The 14,675-nt window shown below is 39.2% G+C and overlaps 1 protein-coding gene across 5 annotated transcripts in view; it reads left to right on the top strand.

Moving 5' to 3' along the window:
- The first annotated feature begins 1,719 nt into the window (after positions 1-1,719).
- LOC138014642 (lipoyl amidotransferase LIPT1, mitochondrial-like) overlaps positions 1,720-14,675 on the top strand; it is a 22,263-nt gene continuing 9,307 nt past the window's right edge. For 2 of the 5 annotated variants that reach the window (XM_068861769.1, XM_068861768.1), the window contains exons 1-6: positions 1,739-1,923; positions 3,288-3,346; positions 6,139-6,202; positions 11,579-11,599; positions 12,241-12,330; positions 13,758-13,915. In XM_068861769.1, coding sequence (XP_068717870.1) covers positions 1,843-1,923; positions 3,288-3,346; positions 6,139-6,202; positions 11,579-11,599; positions 12,241-12,330; positions 13,758-13,915 — 473 coding nt within the window. In that variant the 5' untranslated portion in view covers positions 1,739-1,842. Of the gene's footprint in view, positions 1,924-3,287; positions 3,347-6,138; positions 6,203-11,578; positions 11,600-12,240; positions 12,331-13,757; positions 13,916-14,675 lie in introns of all 5 variants that reach the window. The other 3 variants (XM_068861770.1, XM_068861771.1, XM_068861772.1) reach the window with 3 other exon arrangements.

Here is a 14,675-nt window from a genome sequence, read left to right as displayed (position 1 = left end):
ACCAAGGATCCAAGTCCATCTTCATATTCATTTCTAGCGAGTCGCTTAAATGTCAGAGACCACCACATCATCGTTTGTTGATAACACATTTACTATCTTCGCTCTAAAATGTCTATTTGAATATTTTGAAGAAAAAGCTGCATTTTGATGAGAGGAACTGGATGCACTGGTTGTGTTTATTTGTTGCACGAATTATAAAACCGCAAGCGGTGAGTAAAACACGGCTGTCTTTTTTCGCTGCTTATCGTCTTTCGACTTCAAAGTCGTCTCTTGGAAGTAAATGCACTCTCTTTCAGCTTTGAAATGGCATGTTAATCTTGGTAATATGACTGGTTTATCGCCGAGAAAAAAATATTTGTGTGCGTGCTTTCAACCACCGACAGTGTTCCCGGTCACACTTCACTGAATTCAGCTGTCACGCAGAAAACACACTTGGCATCATATTCGTGTTCGATTTTATTTCTTGGACTCCAAATCATTGATAATTTTATAAATATGCATTTTAGTGCTTTTCTTAAGGTAATTCCTTGGTATTGCATTGCGCATCCCTACCGCGCACGATTTTTGCGTCATTAGCGCGCGCTCATGAGCACGTGCGCGTACAAAACGTAAGAGATTTCCCTCAAACTAAGCGCGATAGCGAAATAAATGCTCTTTTTCTCTCAAACGAGCACGGTGACCCCCGAAATTTTTCCCAGGTATTTGCTAAGAACAATCTAATAAAGAACCTATTTGACGAAGTAAAAAAGTTTGATAGTAGAACATGATTTTTTTTTAAAAACAGTTCCGTACTGGGTGAATTTTGGCCAAGGCGAGGACTTCAAGCTAACCACGGAATTGTCCAAAAGAGTGCACTATCTCCACAACCAAGCAATCAAAAACGGCGTAGATGAAGCAATACTGCCTATGTGAATAAAAGAAGCTTTATTTTCAAAATAAAATTTTGTATCTTTCAAGTAACGAAGACTTAATTCTGTATGAAGGTGATTCGGATTTTTAACGCGCAAACAGTAAAAATACCCCATTTTAAGAGCCTGCTGACGCGTAAACAAGCACGGTGACCCCATTTTTTTATTGCATTTTTTTAATGTTCATATCATGAATGTTAATTATGCCAAGTTTCCAAAAAAGTTTGATAGGAGAAGAATTTCAAAGGAATTACCTTAAGCCGTATTTAGTCTACACAAAAAAATTAACGTCTGTTAAAATCTCCGTGTGAAAAATACTGCGCATGCCATCGCATAACACTGCCCCTTTAAGAAACAGCTTCAAGGTGACCCAATGATAAAATTGCGAGACCTAAAAACAAAAAAAGTACACCTCATTTTCTTGAATTCTTGGTTAGGCAACGGTTTAAATTTCGCTTGGCGTCAGTTGATCTTTTGCCACCCGAGAGAAAGAATTTCTTATCACGTGATCAGCATTTTCCAAACCGCAGAACGAGCTCAACGGTGCGTGAAGCGGTTTGAAAAAAAAAGTCATTTGAAAGGAAGCGGAGATCAATAGTATTGGTGATTTTTTTCATTACTTTCCGCCTAATTTTTTCGGCTCTGGCAACCCAATTTCACAAACGACATGCCGCAAAGGAAATGCTCAGATTCTCATGACACCAAAGCTTCTTATGCACTCCGTTAGTAATAACTAACGAACAATTGCAATCAATAACAGCATCCCAGCTAAACGTCACTAAGCGTCTTGTTGAACGTGGTAGCGGTCTGTGAGTTACCGCATGCGCAATGTAATGTTCGTTGTAAAATGGCGGCCAAAAAGCTATTATAACATGAAAGCTTTGCCGAAAAAAGTGAGTTTGGTGCTTCGCCTGCCCGCGTTATTTACCGAAATATGCGTTGGCTTTCTCGTAAGACAACTTTGAAGAAAGTCATTGGTTTAAGATGCTGTTCGTTTTCCCATTGGAAAGGTGAGGTCAGTGTAGGCTGGATATGTCAATATGATAATCACCCGATTGTAAGCTTACGTATAATCATTAATGGTAGTCATGTTGAATTGCGAGTGAAAAGCAAAAGCTACAGGTTTCGTAAGATCGAGAGTGAGTAAAGTGACTGACACTGCATTTTGCGATAAATTGTAAGGTTGTAATTATGTATGCAGTATAAATTAATTATGCATTCGTACTATTGTTTTGTAGAACAATTAGCCAGTATCAAAAATACCATAATAGTCTTTGTTTGTCCCTCCAAAATTTTTCATAAACATTTTTTCCAGTTTCTCTTGAGAGCATTGTAAGTCCCAAGAGAAAACAAAAGCAATGCTTATGCAAAGTTTTGGAGGGACAAACAAAGACTATTATGGTATTTTTGGTACTGGCTAATACGTATTGAGTGTTTTCACTCACATGATCAGTAACCTTGTTTTTCCACTGAAACAAAAGAAAACGTTTGCATGATAATAGAAGTCAATTCTCGGAGGATTAGTTGGGTACAACAACATGGCGGCCATTCCATTGTTTAAGAACACCCACATGGCTGTTGTGACCTGTTGTGAAAACACTATATACCCGAGGGTATTGGATATATACGTGGCTAACTTGTACTTATGGGGTGAAGAAAAATGGGTCTCATTTCTCTGTCCCTCTCTCTCTTTCTTCTTTGCCCACATTGCTCACACTGCGTTTGCTCCTTTTTGTCCCAGCTCTTCCCTTTTCTATTCCATTGTCCTTTCTTTCTATTGCAGATCCCGCTCTGCTTTTTCTGACATTTTATGTGTCACTAGCAGTTTGCCTTGAACTCCAATCCACTGTAAACCTCTGGATTGCTTGTCCCTGTTCTAGACCTCTGAGCTAACATGTCAATTAAGTTAGACCTGTTCAAAGGTTCAGTGTTTAATTGGCCAATCAAAATTGAGCAAGTATAACCTGGTCCATTCAAATATCGTGAGTTTGGGCTGTCTGTGGATGGGGAAGTCGAAGGTTAAAAAAAGACACCTTTAATGTCAGACAAGATGATGGGACTAGTTAATGTGGCAATGATGAACAGAGTTTTGTTGTGTTTTAACTGCTCCATGCCCTTTAGCATCATTGAAGTCAAAATTAATTACACTATGGCAGTGCTAAGTGTTATTGACACTGTAAACTTTAAAGTTGTCTATTGGTTGTCTTCCTTGGTATTGATTTCTTTTGTCAGTGGATTACTAACGTTTTTATTCCGCAGCTTTACCACTCACATCTCACGCAGGCATCCAGGATTTTAAATACAACTCTGCATTGCATTTTATGAATCATTAAATGATTACAAAATTTGTAATTCAGTGTGCTATTTTGATTTTGTCAGGTCTCTGTGTATAGATCTTTATCTCACAATCCCTTTGAAAACTTGGCTTTTGAAGATTGGTATGTAGATTTCCAGTGACCAGTATAATTATCATAACGATAATTTTTAAAACCAAACGTTGTAAACATTATCAGAAGCTCGTGACCTTGAAGTGTTTAACTCTGGTTCAGAGCTGGGGTTTTTGAGTTTGAAAATTGTCGTATTTGGATGTAACATAGCTTGTGCATTTTCCTGCGCATGCAGCTTCAATCTTATTTTTGTCTGTATTTAGGCATAAAATTGGTGTCCAAAAATCCCCAGCTTTGTTCAAAGGAAAAGAGTTCCATGTAACACGCTTCAAGGTGACGTTATGTTCTTGTGACAATATAAAATTAATGTTAACCCATCGACTTCCCGGGGTTCCCCATTGACGAGTAAAATCGTCTGGCGTTAGACAGAGTAAAATACTCTGGCGTCAGACAGAGTAAAATACTAAGTCTGGCCGGTTTCGGCCTGTTTGGATGTCATTGGGTTTTAACCCATCCACTCCCAGGGGTTCCCCATTGACAAGTAAAATCGTCTGGCGTTAGACAGAGTAAAATATTTAGTCTGGCCGGTTTCGGCGGGTTTGGATGTCATTGGGTTAATGGGGACATAGTTTTTCAGTGAGTGATTAACCCATCGACTCCCAGGGGTTCCCCATTGACGAGTAAAATCGTCTGGCATTAGACAGAGTAAAATACTGTCTGTCCAGTCTGGCCAGTTTCGGCCTTTTTGGATGTCAATGGGTTGGTAATGGTAACATAAATAATAATATTTTTGTATTTTATCTGAGATAATACGTAATGTAAGTTTGTATTGTATCTAAGATAATAATATTCTTGACTTTGTGATTAGTACAACCAGCAAGCAAATGGTATTAAAACTCTGCAGGCCTCTGCTAGAGGATCAGAGTGGTCCCCACGACTGTAGAGGCCTGAATTCCTCCAAACACATCTGGGAGTCCCAAGATCTTTCGAAAAACCCTCCAACTGACCAGACACCACACCCACAAAAACCAACCACCAACGGCACAATCTTTGTCGACACTGGATACATCTTTCTGATTTCCTCTGCTAGAAGAGAGTATGATGATTTTCGCATATTCTTTGATCGACATGTTCCTATCCCAAGGCACCAAGAAGTGGACAAACATCCACCCCTGAGCTGCTTGATACACCACAGTTTATGTGTGGATGTTCCATCCTCTGTGTTGTCCTCTGACACCCTCACATTATCCGGAACCTCCTTATACCACGCACATCAGCACACTTCACACTATACTTGCAACAAAGCTCACAGTACATCCTCAACCTCATCCGAACATGCCTCCTCCGATTCCCCCTCGGCACCAAACCAGTTCAACCACTTGCCACATGCCCAACCAACCTGTCCAACTTGCTACACACTCTAACTTTGGATCTACAATTTATACATATATTTTTTTATTACTACTGATGAAGATGATGATGATGATGATGATGACGATGATGATAATAATAACAATAGTAATAATAATAATAATAATAATAATAATAATGATGATAATAATAATAATAATAATAATAATAATAATAATAGTGATAGGGAACTGTCAGCGAATAAGCCTGATATAGTGATCAAAGACCATGCTGACCGATGTTGCAAACTTATAGATGTATCAGTACCGGCCGACAGAAACACCTCAACGAAAGTCATTGAAAAGCTTTCAAAGTACAACGAACTTGAGATCGAAATCGCAGGGATGTGGGGAATGAGAACAGAGACTGTGCCGGTTATTGTTGGACGGTGTGCTGGGACTTATTAGAGAGGGAATGGACCAGAACTTAGGAAAGATCCCTGGAACCAGCAACATTAATGAGCTGCAAAAGATCGTCCTCCTAGGAACGGCGCACATACTGAGCAGGTTTCTGTCCATCAAATAAAAAAGTTCCCTGGTACCTCAGGACCAAAGATTGGCCCCGGTTCAAGGAGATTAAAAGAAGCAATTAATAGCAATGTAAACTATCATAATAATAATATGGACAAGGAGAAGAAGACATGGCTACTCATTGAAGGAACGGTTTGCGGTATAGGCTTGATATCAGATAGGTGGAAGACCAAGCAAGACAAATACAGAATAAAATACAAATAAAACTAAGGCCGGGTATTAACATCAATACCCTGATTACAAGGTCAACCAAGTAAATATAGTTTTCGATTTCCTAGCAGAATACCACCAAAGCCTGAAGAACGATCTCAATGAGCATTTAACACGAAAGAACGAAGAAGAGACGCAATATCTAATAATGAAAAGCCAGAAGTGGATCATATCACAAAACATTGAAGTAGTTAAGAACTTTTATACCTATGAGAGATAGAAGGAACTGAGCAGAACGTTGAAAGGAATAATCTAACCGAACATTCATATTTGTAAATTATATTGCATAGCCTAGGACTAGTCTTGTTATGCTATTGATCATGTAAAACCAGGATATCAAAAAGTGTCAATAATTATAATAATAATAATAATAGGAATAATATCTGTATTGAAAGTAACAAGCAGGACTGCTCTGCTAACTTGTGAACTGTGAATCAAAACATATCAAGCGAAATGTTGCTTTTTGGGTGAGAGAGGAATACTGGAGTACCAAGAGAAACTCCTCTCAGGGCAGAGTAGAGAAGCAACAAACTCAACACACATTTGGCCTAGACTCAGGGAATTAATCTTGGCCACATTGTTGGAAGGCGAGTGGGGTTAGTTACTGTGCCAGCCCTGCTCTTTTTCAGTTTTTGCGAAAAGCTGACATAACTAACCTTGAAGCTTTTTAATTTTGCCTTTGTTATGTTGTAGGCTTTATCTAAATGCTGACTTAACAAATAAAAGAATTCTCTTCTTGTGGAGGAATGAACCAACAGTAAGTCTTTCCAAGTTTACTTGGTGTTTGTAAACCAGAATTTTCTGAAGATGAAAAGTGTGCACTACTCTGGTTTCAAATTAAGATGTTGATACAACATTGCAAGTTAATAAACATACATTGGGTTGATGTCAATTAAGAATTTCTTACACAGCATTGGTAGCAATTCCAAGCCGACCGCTACAGCCTGGCCTTTATTGTCATCTCAACGAAAAACATTTCATATAATACTAGATGCATTATATCTTCATGAACTCGGGCTTTTCTCTGACTGTCAAATGAAAAACGAGGAAAAGGAAATACTGAGTTTAGAATTGGCGACTAGATTATATAATTTATTATTTAGCTTAGAGTGATGGCAATGATTAGATCGTTATGTTCACTCAAAATCAGCGGAAAATACATGTACTTGGGTTCAGATTGAATTTAAACCACACACTAATTTGTTGCAAAGAGAAGCGTTATATTCCCTATTGCCTTTATCTGGTCTATCGTGTGATGTGTGGAGAGTATGTGACCTAGCTGCAGGAGTATGTGCACATGATTATGGGCTAGCGGTGGTTTCATTATTAGTACCAACAGCCAAAGAAAATTGTTGGCTACTTTACTCAGAGATGTCAGGTACTTTTTTCTGTGAATTGGAGTAATTAAAGACAGATTCTTTGAAACCTAATTTACATTAATGAAGCAGTAGAGGACTTTTTCTGTGTTTACATAGCCTCATCTAAACACGGGGATGGGGGAAGTTGGTAGAATTTGAGACAGCGCATAACTGTTGGGAATTCTCCCAACTGCCTGTCTTTAAGAGTGTTTAGATGAGGCTTCTTGATTGAAACAGATTTTCTTGATACATGCTCATGTTTCCTACCAACCAATCAAAACTTGCATCTCACAATGTCAGATAACGTTCCAATTACTTCTTTGTCATCCTTATCAAATTTAACGAAATAAACATGAGTGCACCAATCAAAATTCGAGTGATGTCACAGCCATGTTTACATACTCTCATCTAAACACAGTTATTGACCAGTGACAGTATGCGTACTATCCTGAGCATTTTATAAAATTCATTTTGACAATGACAACAGTCAGGTTCATTACTCAAACCAGCTACCAGCATGTGAGGAATTACTGGCAAGTTAAGTGTATTGTCATTACTGGGCTAGGAGTTGAGTCCATGACTACAGCAAACACTCGCATGTAAGAACCTAGAATTCAAGAACCTGTTAGGCTATAAATTTCATTTTAGACCATCCTTACAGAAGAACCAGGTTAGCCTAAAAATTAAACGGGTTCCTATATGTATTTTAGAAAATGACCTTGAAATTTCAGGCGACTGGATCAAATTGCACTGTAACCCTTTGACAGCCGAGGGCTTCCCCATTGACGAGTAAATTGTCTGGCGTTAGACAGAGTAAAATCCTTAAGTGTCAATGGCATTTATGGCAGGAAAGGGTTAAACTGCTCAGATCTTGTGCAAAATTTATTTTTCATGGTAATGAAATATAGAGGTCCCGTACTAAACGTACGACCTTTACGCAGCGCTGCTTTAGCGACTGACTAGCGTTGCCCTTATATCTGCAGAAAGGTTGCATGATGGCTGCATCGATAGCACTGCAGGAGTTTCGAAAAATGACTGCGCGTAAGACATCTCAAAGAGATCTCAAAGTCACTTAAGCGCTGCAGCAGGACGTGCTGCACTTGAAACAAACAACCGTTTAGCAGCGCTGCTTTTGCGACTCACCAACGCTGCTCGAGGAGACTGTTTGCTAACCACTGCAGGACTTCTGAATGGTCGCTGCATCGGTGATGCATTAGCGACCCTAGCCTTTCGTTGCAGATGTGTTGCAAGAGAGCTGCTTTAATAGCTTCGCGTTGCTTTAACGCTGCAGGTAGGATGTCGCGTGATGCGAGAGGTCTAAGAAAAGGTACCTTGAGAAGCCTTTTAATTTAATGGCCACCAACAACAAGCCGATCAATCGAAAAATGGGTACAAGCAAAAGTATCAAGAGTATCAATTAAATTTATTTTGCATAGCGGAGGAGTTACAGGCAAGCTATAACGAGCTGTATAATGTACAAAAATATTCTACCCAAAGAGCTTCTTCACTGCTGCGTTGTTACATTAACGGGGTCATTAACTGATCATGATGCCAGCTTAAAGCCGTCAACGAAAGATGATATTGTTCACACAGCTATCTGATTTAATACATTGCAGTTCTCTGATCATTTCATGTGTCTCTATAGGTAGCCCAAGCTTGATATATGAGTATCCGTACAGTGCTATATTATGCGAGAGTAGAAATATAAGGATTTTTATTGGTAAAACGGTTTTCCTCAAAGTTCTGAAAACTATACTGACGATTTAAAATTAAAAAAAACACGTTACCTTGCTTCAGTCTTATATTTATTTGATTCTGGTACGGTTTCTGGGTCGATTTAGAGCGATTTAGGTGGTTTTTGCTTCCTCTTCTTTCCCAAGGTTGGGCACCGAGACAAAGTTGCCGAACGGAATCATTCAAGGAAAAAGGCCATAAATTCGTTCCCAAGGCTTCGATTGCCTCGAAATTCCACGTAGATGACGGACGATTCATCCGCTACCCATTCGTCTTCTTTATTTGAGCCTCTTGTACACTGAGAAGGATTTAAGGGCCGCCAAACTCTGCAAACATTTGCTTCGAGAGCCATCAAATGATGCTTTGTTCACAACTCTCTTTATCCAAACCGTTGGAAGATCGCTTAGCGACCCGCGATTGGTCAATGGGCACAATGGTGACCAATCGTAAGTCCAGGCCTTCTGATAGGGTGCGATTAAAAAATGCAAATTATGCGATTTTTTCAGGGCAGATTGTGCGATTAGAAAGGCCAATTATGCGATAAATAATGTAAATTATGCGATTTTTTTCTCAGCAATTTTAAGCTTGTTTTATAAGGTTTCAGGTTAAGAAAAACACTTTTTTTCTGCTCTAAAGACATTTTGAACACAAAGGAACAGTAATTATGTATCTCGATCGACATTAGTTGGGATAAATAAAAAAAATGAGGTCTTCTGCACTACCGGTGCCGGTAGCCTCGCAGCTCCTACAAGGTCTCACCTGATTGGAGATTACCCACCGGTGCACCACGTTAAAAGTTGAAAGGACACAGCTAACATGCCAAATGAATGATCAAGGTGCTTGTCAACCACGAACTTACGAAGATGGTCAATCACAATAGGGCCATACCCCCATTTATACGAGAGAAAATAAGCCGCGGCTTTCTCTGGCCGCGACTTACAGAACACTCGAATGGGAATATATATTCGTATAAATAGTTCCTTTTGCGTATTTTGTACACCGTGGCCAAAGTAAGCCGCGGCTTATTTTCTCTCGTATAAAAGGCGCTAATATTGCACGACGAGAAAAACATCAGTCCACCGTCCACGTGGAGCGTACCTGTGAGGTACTTTCTTGCTCGATCGTGAGCTGTCAGATTGGGCGGAAGATGGGAACTTCCTTCTTCGTCGAAGAAAAAGCGAGCGTTTTCACAACAAACTTATCCATGAGTAAGTTTTTATCAGTTTTCAACGAAAGAAACTACATTTTGCCGAAAAACTTACAACTTCGCTTATTTTTCACAAACCTCTTTTCTAAGAGAAGGCAACTCATTTCAGTGGTGTGTATGTAAGGGCGTGTTTGTGTTGCACCAATAGAAGGAGACTCGTACCAGGTCCCCGACATGAAAAATAAAGCCTTGAACTTCGAATGTTTACGAAATCGAAGGTGACAGGGTTTTTAGCCTTTTTCCAAGATAAATCATCTTAAAAATGGCGTATTTATGCAGGAATTTCTAAGAAACGTGTTGATTTATGTTTCATTTTATGAATTTTGTGCGTCCTTTTGTGAATTATGCGATTTTTCGTGAATTGTGCGATCGGATGCGATTTGAGGTCGATTGTGCGAAATCGCACCATCGCGTAATATCAGAAGGCCTGTAAGTCCTATCGCGGGTCGCTGAAGGGGGTCACTAAAACTATCGCTCCATTCGGACCGAAAATGCGAAATAATCGTGGTGTGCATTGCTGGCGTCGATTTCCCTTGACATTGAAACCTTTTTGTATCGATCGGGTTTTGACAAAACACTGACCCCCGGTCAACTGACCCCCTTACTGACCCCCCTACTGACCCCCTATAAAATCAATGGGAAAATGAATACTGCTTACTTAAGCCTCAAAAACCCTTTTTAAACAGCATTGTTCAGCAATATTTAAGTCTAAGCACCCATTTTAAAAAGGTTAGTTTTCGGTTATTGTTGTGATGGCCGATTACTTCATGTAAGCTAACCTTTTTAAAATGGGTGCTTAGACTTAAATATTGCTGAACAATGCTGTTTAAAAAGGGTTTTTGAGGCTTAAGTAAGCAGTATTCATTTTCCCATTGATTTTATAGGGGGTCAGTAGGGGGGTCAGTAAGGGGGTCAGTTAACCGGGGGTCAGTGTTTTGTTGAAACCCGTATCGATCAACATGTTGGGCTTATATATAAGCTCCGGCCATATAGTACGAGGTTTGAAATCACAATTTTCTACAGAATACAACATTTTAATGAGAATGTAGGAATGTATTTGTGACTTGAGTTGTCGAAGTTTTATAACCTTCAAGACTGGATATACCTTACGTACGTATACAGCCGTTGATTATAGATATCTTTCAGTTACATGTATGGCCCTGACGTTAAGGCAAATTAAGATGCACAAAGCTGCTTATTAAGTGTTGCTTTGACGTTGCTAAACACTGCAAACTTTTACATACGATTGATCTTTTAGTCGAAGCATTTGAGCAACGATGTACAGCGCTGCGTGAGCATTGGTTTGTCGCTCTTAAACATTCCAAACTTTTCCTCGAAAGTATTTTTCAGTCGCAGCTTTTAAGCAACGATATACACCGCGGCTTTACCATTGCTTTTTCGTTGTTAGGCAGTGCAACCTTTCTGCAGCGCTCGATATTCTGCTTCTGAAGCTTGGTGAACACATGAACGTCGCATAAAGGACGCATAAGCACTGTGCAACCTAAAATATGAAGTTGCGCAGCGCTGCAAGAGCGTTGCGCTGTTCGTACGGGGTATCAGCAGATGTCCTCATCAGATGAAATCAGTCATACCATATCATAGAGTAGATCTATATATTTTTGTGGAAATAAGAATCAATTTAAGAAACTAGACTAAAACTAAAGTAACTGTAAGTAGCATTTTTATAAGAACCCAATTTGCTGGCTCATAGCCTAAATTGGAAAAATCTAGGTTCTTATATGGGGGTGTTTACTGTACCTGCAAACTAATCTGAACTAATTTTGGTTTGACACTTGTATGTCTCTGCTATAGTTTGTTCTTTTTCTATTTTCAGATTGTGATAGGACGACATCAGGTAATACCTTTGTTGACGGTTGAAATGCAATCACAAGTAAATACCAGCTACAGTGTATCTTGCAGCAGATTGTTATATTTGTGGGTTTCAATAATAATATTATTTTTGAGCTCCTGCCACAGTGATCCCAATGGGCAGCAGGTAAAGTGAAAAGGGGCTGACAGACCAGTTGAGCCGAAATACTTGTACACCACTAGTCACTGGATGCTATCAAAACCCCTCAACAGCAGGCCGTTAAGAGGCTTTGATGGCATCATAATGGAATCCTGGCAGCAATCCTGTTGGCCCTACGGTAATCATCCACAGCTGGTTTAAATAATAATATTACGGTTACCAACATATTTTATGTCCAAAGTGGCTATGTGATTCATGAGATTCATGATACTTTGCATTAACATTAGAGAGCTACTCTTTAAAGCTAAGAACTTGATCTATTGCTGTGTAGTAAGGGTTCTAGTTACATGTAAGGTTGGGTAGCAATTTTTGCTTGCAGCTGGTTTCCTTTGACTACCCTGGATTAACCTGTAGATCATTTACGACACAAACCAAACACCTCTAAACCATGTCTATGGTCTCGTAGGGTTCCTGAGTCTTTCAAACAAGCTCTCTTACAATCCATAATCATTGTGTCCTTTCTTTAGAATCCATGGGCTGAATGTTGTGTGAAACGTGTACAAGAAAGCAATGTGCTCTTGGCAAGGAGAAAGAGTGGAGGTGGAACAGTTTACCATGTATGTATGAGCTCAAGAGGAAACCAGGAACCCATTATAGATATTTACTCTATGGTTGACCAGTGCTTGTTGCAGATATAATGAGTGCTCTTATTGGCTAAGTGCCAGCTGGCATTATTCTACCATAATGCCTGTATACCAATTATGACTCATGCAAATTAATTCCCACAGCAAAGTGTCTCTTCTCTGTGTTCATTCACATTTGTTTGGCCATTTGTTCTTGAGAATATCAAAAAAAATTACTTTGCCAAAATTTAATGGCATTCATTTATTTTGACTGAAAAATACATATACCGGTAATTTATTTTTTGATATACATGTACATTGTAGACTGTGTGTTGGTCCACCAGACCTAAGCAGTAGTTTCAAATGATGAACAAATTGTCATAACTGCTTGCATTAGTGAATGTGATCACATCCACTTGATTTCCATAACTAAATAAATCCATAACATAAACAACTTATTTACATGTACCTCCAATGTTTGGTCTTGACAAGAACATCTCAAACCTCAGCCTTGCTGTATTGATATTTAGCAAGTTATATCCAGGTCCATTCAAACCCTTTAACCTTTCCCAACCCGAGAGTGAGACTAATAGATTTTACTCTGGCTGATGCCAGATGATTTCACTCGCTGATTGAGGGTGCTTTAGGTGAGAATATCTTAAACCAGGCAGGTGCAGATCTACAGTGTAGTGGGAGGGTGCAGGGGGTGTGCACCCTCCCCTCCTTAGATGACCTGCAGCTTTCTATTACAACTGGTATCCTGCAAAAAAAAAAAAAAAAACCCTCACCAGTCAGCTACATCATTCTTTAGTGGTGCCCCCTCTCCTAAGAAAAATCCTTGATCCTCCCCTGCCAGGGACTACCCAGGAGCCTGAGACCAGCAGATGTTGAAGTCAGAGGACTTGATTGTTTTAACCCATTGATCTCTGAGAGTGAGGCTTGATAGATTGTAATACTCTTTCTAACGCCAGAGGATTTTACTTGTCAATGGGGGACAGTTCAGTAGTTCCCCATTGACCAGTAAAATTGTCTGGCGTTAGACAGAGTAATTAATACATCTGGCTGGTTTGGGCGTCAAGTGGTTAATATATTTGTTTTAACAATAAAGTATTCTTGTTTGTCTCACGATGTGGTCACTTGTGATGTAGATCACGACGTTTCAACTGCATACTGCTAGTCTTCATCAGGTGATGAGGTCGACTGGTTACGCGTATGCAGTATGCAGTCGAAATGTCGCGATCTACGTCACAAGTGACCACATTGTGAGACAAACGAGAATACTTTATTATTGTTGTACCTCACCACAATGAATAACAGCAACCTTTTTTATGACATGTATTTGTTTTGTTTCTTTGTTTCCCTGTGGTGACATACTGTAGCTTCTTTTAGCAATAACATTGTTTTACTTCTCAAATTTGCAGGATTTAGGCAATGTCAACTTTTCATTCTTTACACCACGAAAGTTGTACAATAGAAAAGAAAACCTAGCTCTAATTGTCGAAGTGTTACGAGAGAGATGGAAACTGGATGTTGAAGCTTCATCTAGAGACGACATACTCATTGATGGAACCTTTAAAATATCCTTTTTTTATTTCTCAATGTACATGATTTGTTGTAGTATTACAGCAAGGATTTTAAAAGTGCAATCTTTTTATTATTGATTCATGTTCTTCAGGTGTGTAGACCATTCAATTATTAGTATAGGTAATAACATGATTTCGAGTGCAATGTATAATAAATAAGACGAACATTGCACAAGCCTATAGGGTGAAAAAAGCCATCCAAGGAATCATCACACTTGATTGTGTGGCTATCTGTGTGTTTCTTCCATTTTTGACATTTACAATGCTTAGTTTGTTACATCTCTTTTCACTGAATTACCTCTGCTCTATCTCGACAGTCGCTTAGCCTGTATTTCCGAAGTTTCTAAGCTAGGAAACTAAGTGTAATCTTCAGGGCCGCTATTTTGGTGTCCCTTACAGAGAAAAATCTCAATTCATTTTGGCAAAATTAGGACACGTTCTCCTTTGATTGAACGTAATTAGTGGTCATCTTTTTTGGATCCTCAAGCTGGAACAGTAGGCTTCAGTTTAAAGTGGTACTATGATCAAAAAATCATTTCCTTTTTTTCTTCTGATTTTGAAAGCGTGTTCGCTTAACACCTAACTGGCAAAATTTTGAGCTTTGAGTTTTATCCAAAGGCTGTTTATTTTGAGTGTAAGTTTTGGATTTCATGGTCCGCCATTACTCATGTTCAAAACTGGCCGATTGGACCTCAGAGGGTTGGATCTAGAGAAAATGATGTCATTTACTCACTAGCTTAAAATTTCAGAGTGTAA

The sequence above is a fragment of the Montipora capricornis genome, chromosome 8 (assembly GCF_036669925.1).
Source record: "Montipora capricornis isolate CH-2021 chromosome 8, ASM3666992v2, whole genome shotgun sequence".
NCBI lineage: Eukaryota > Metazoa > Cnidaria > Anthozoa > Scleractinia > Acroporidae > Montipora > Montipora capricornis.
Note: the sequence above shows the minus strand (reverse complement) of the source record. Positions and strands in the feature narration are given on the sequence as shown.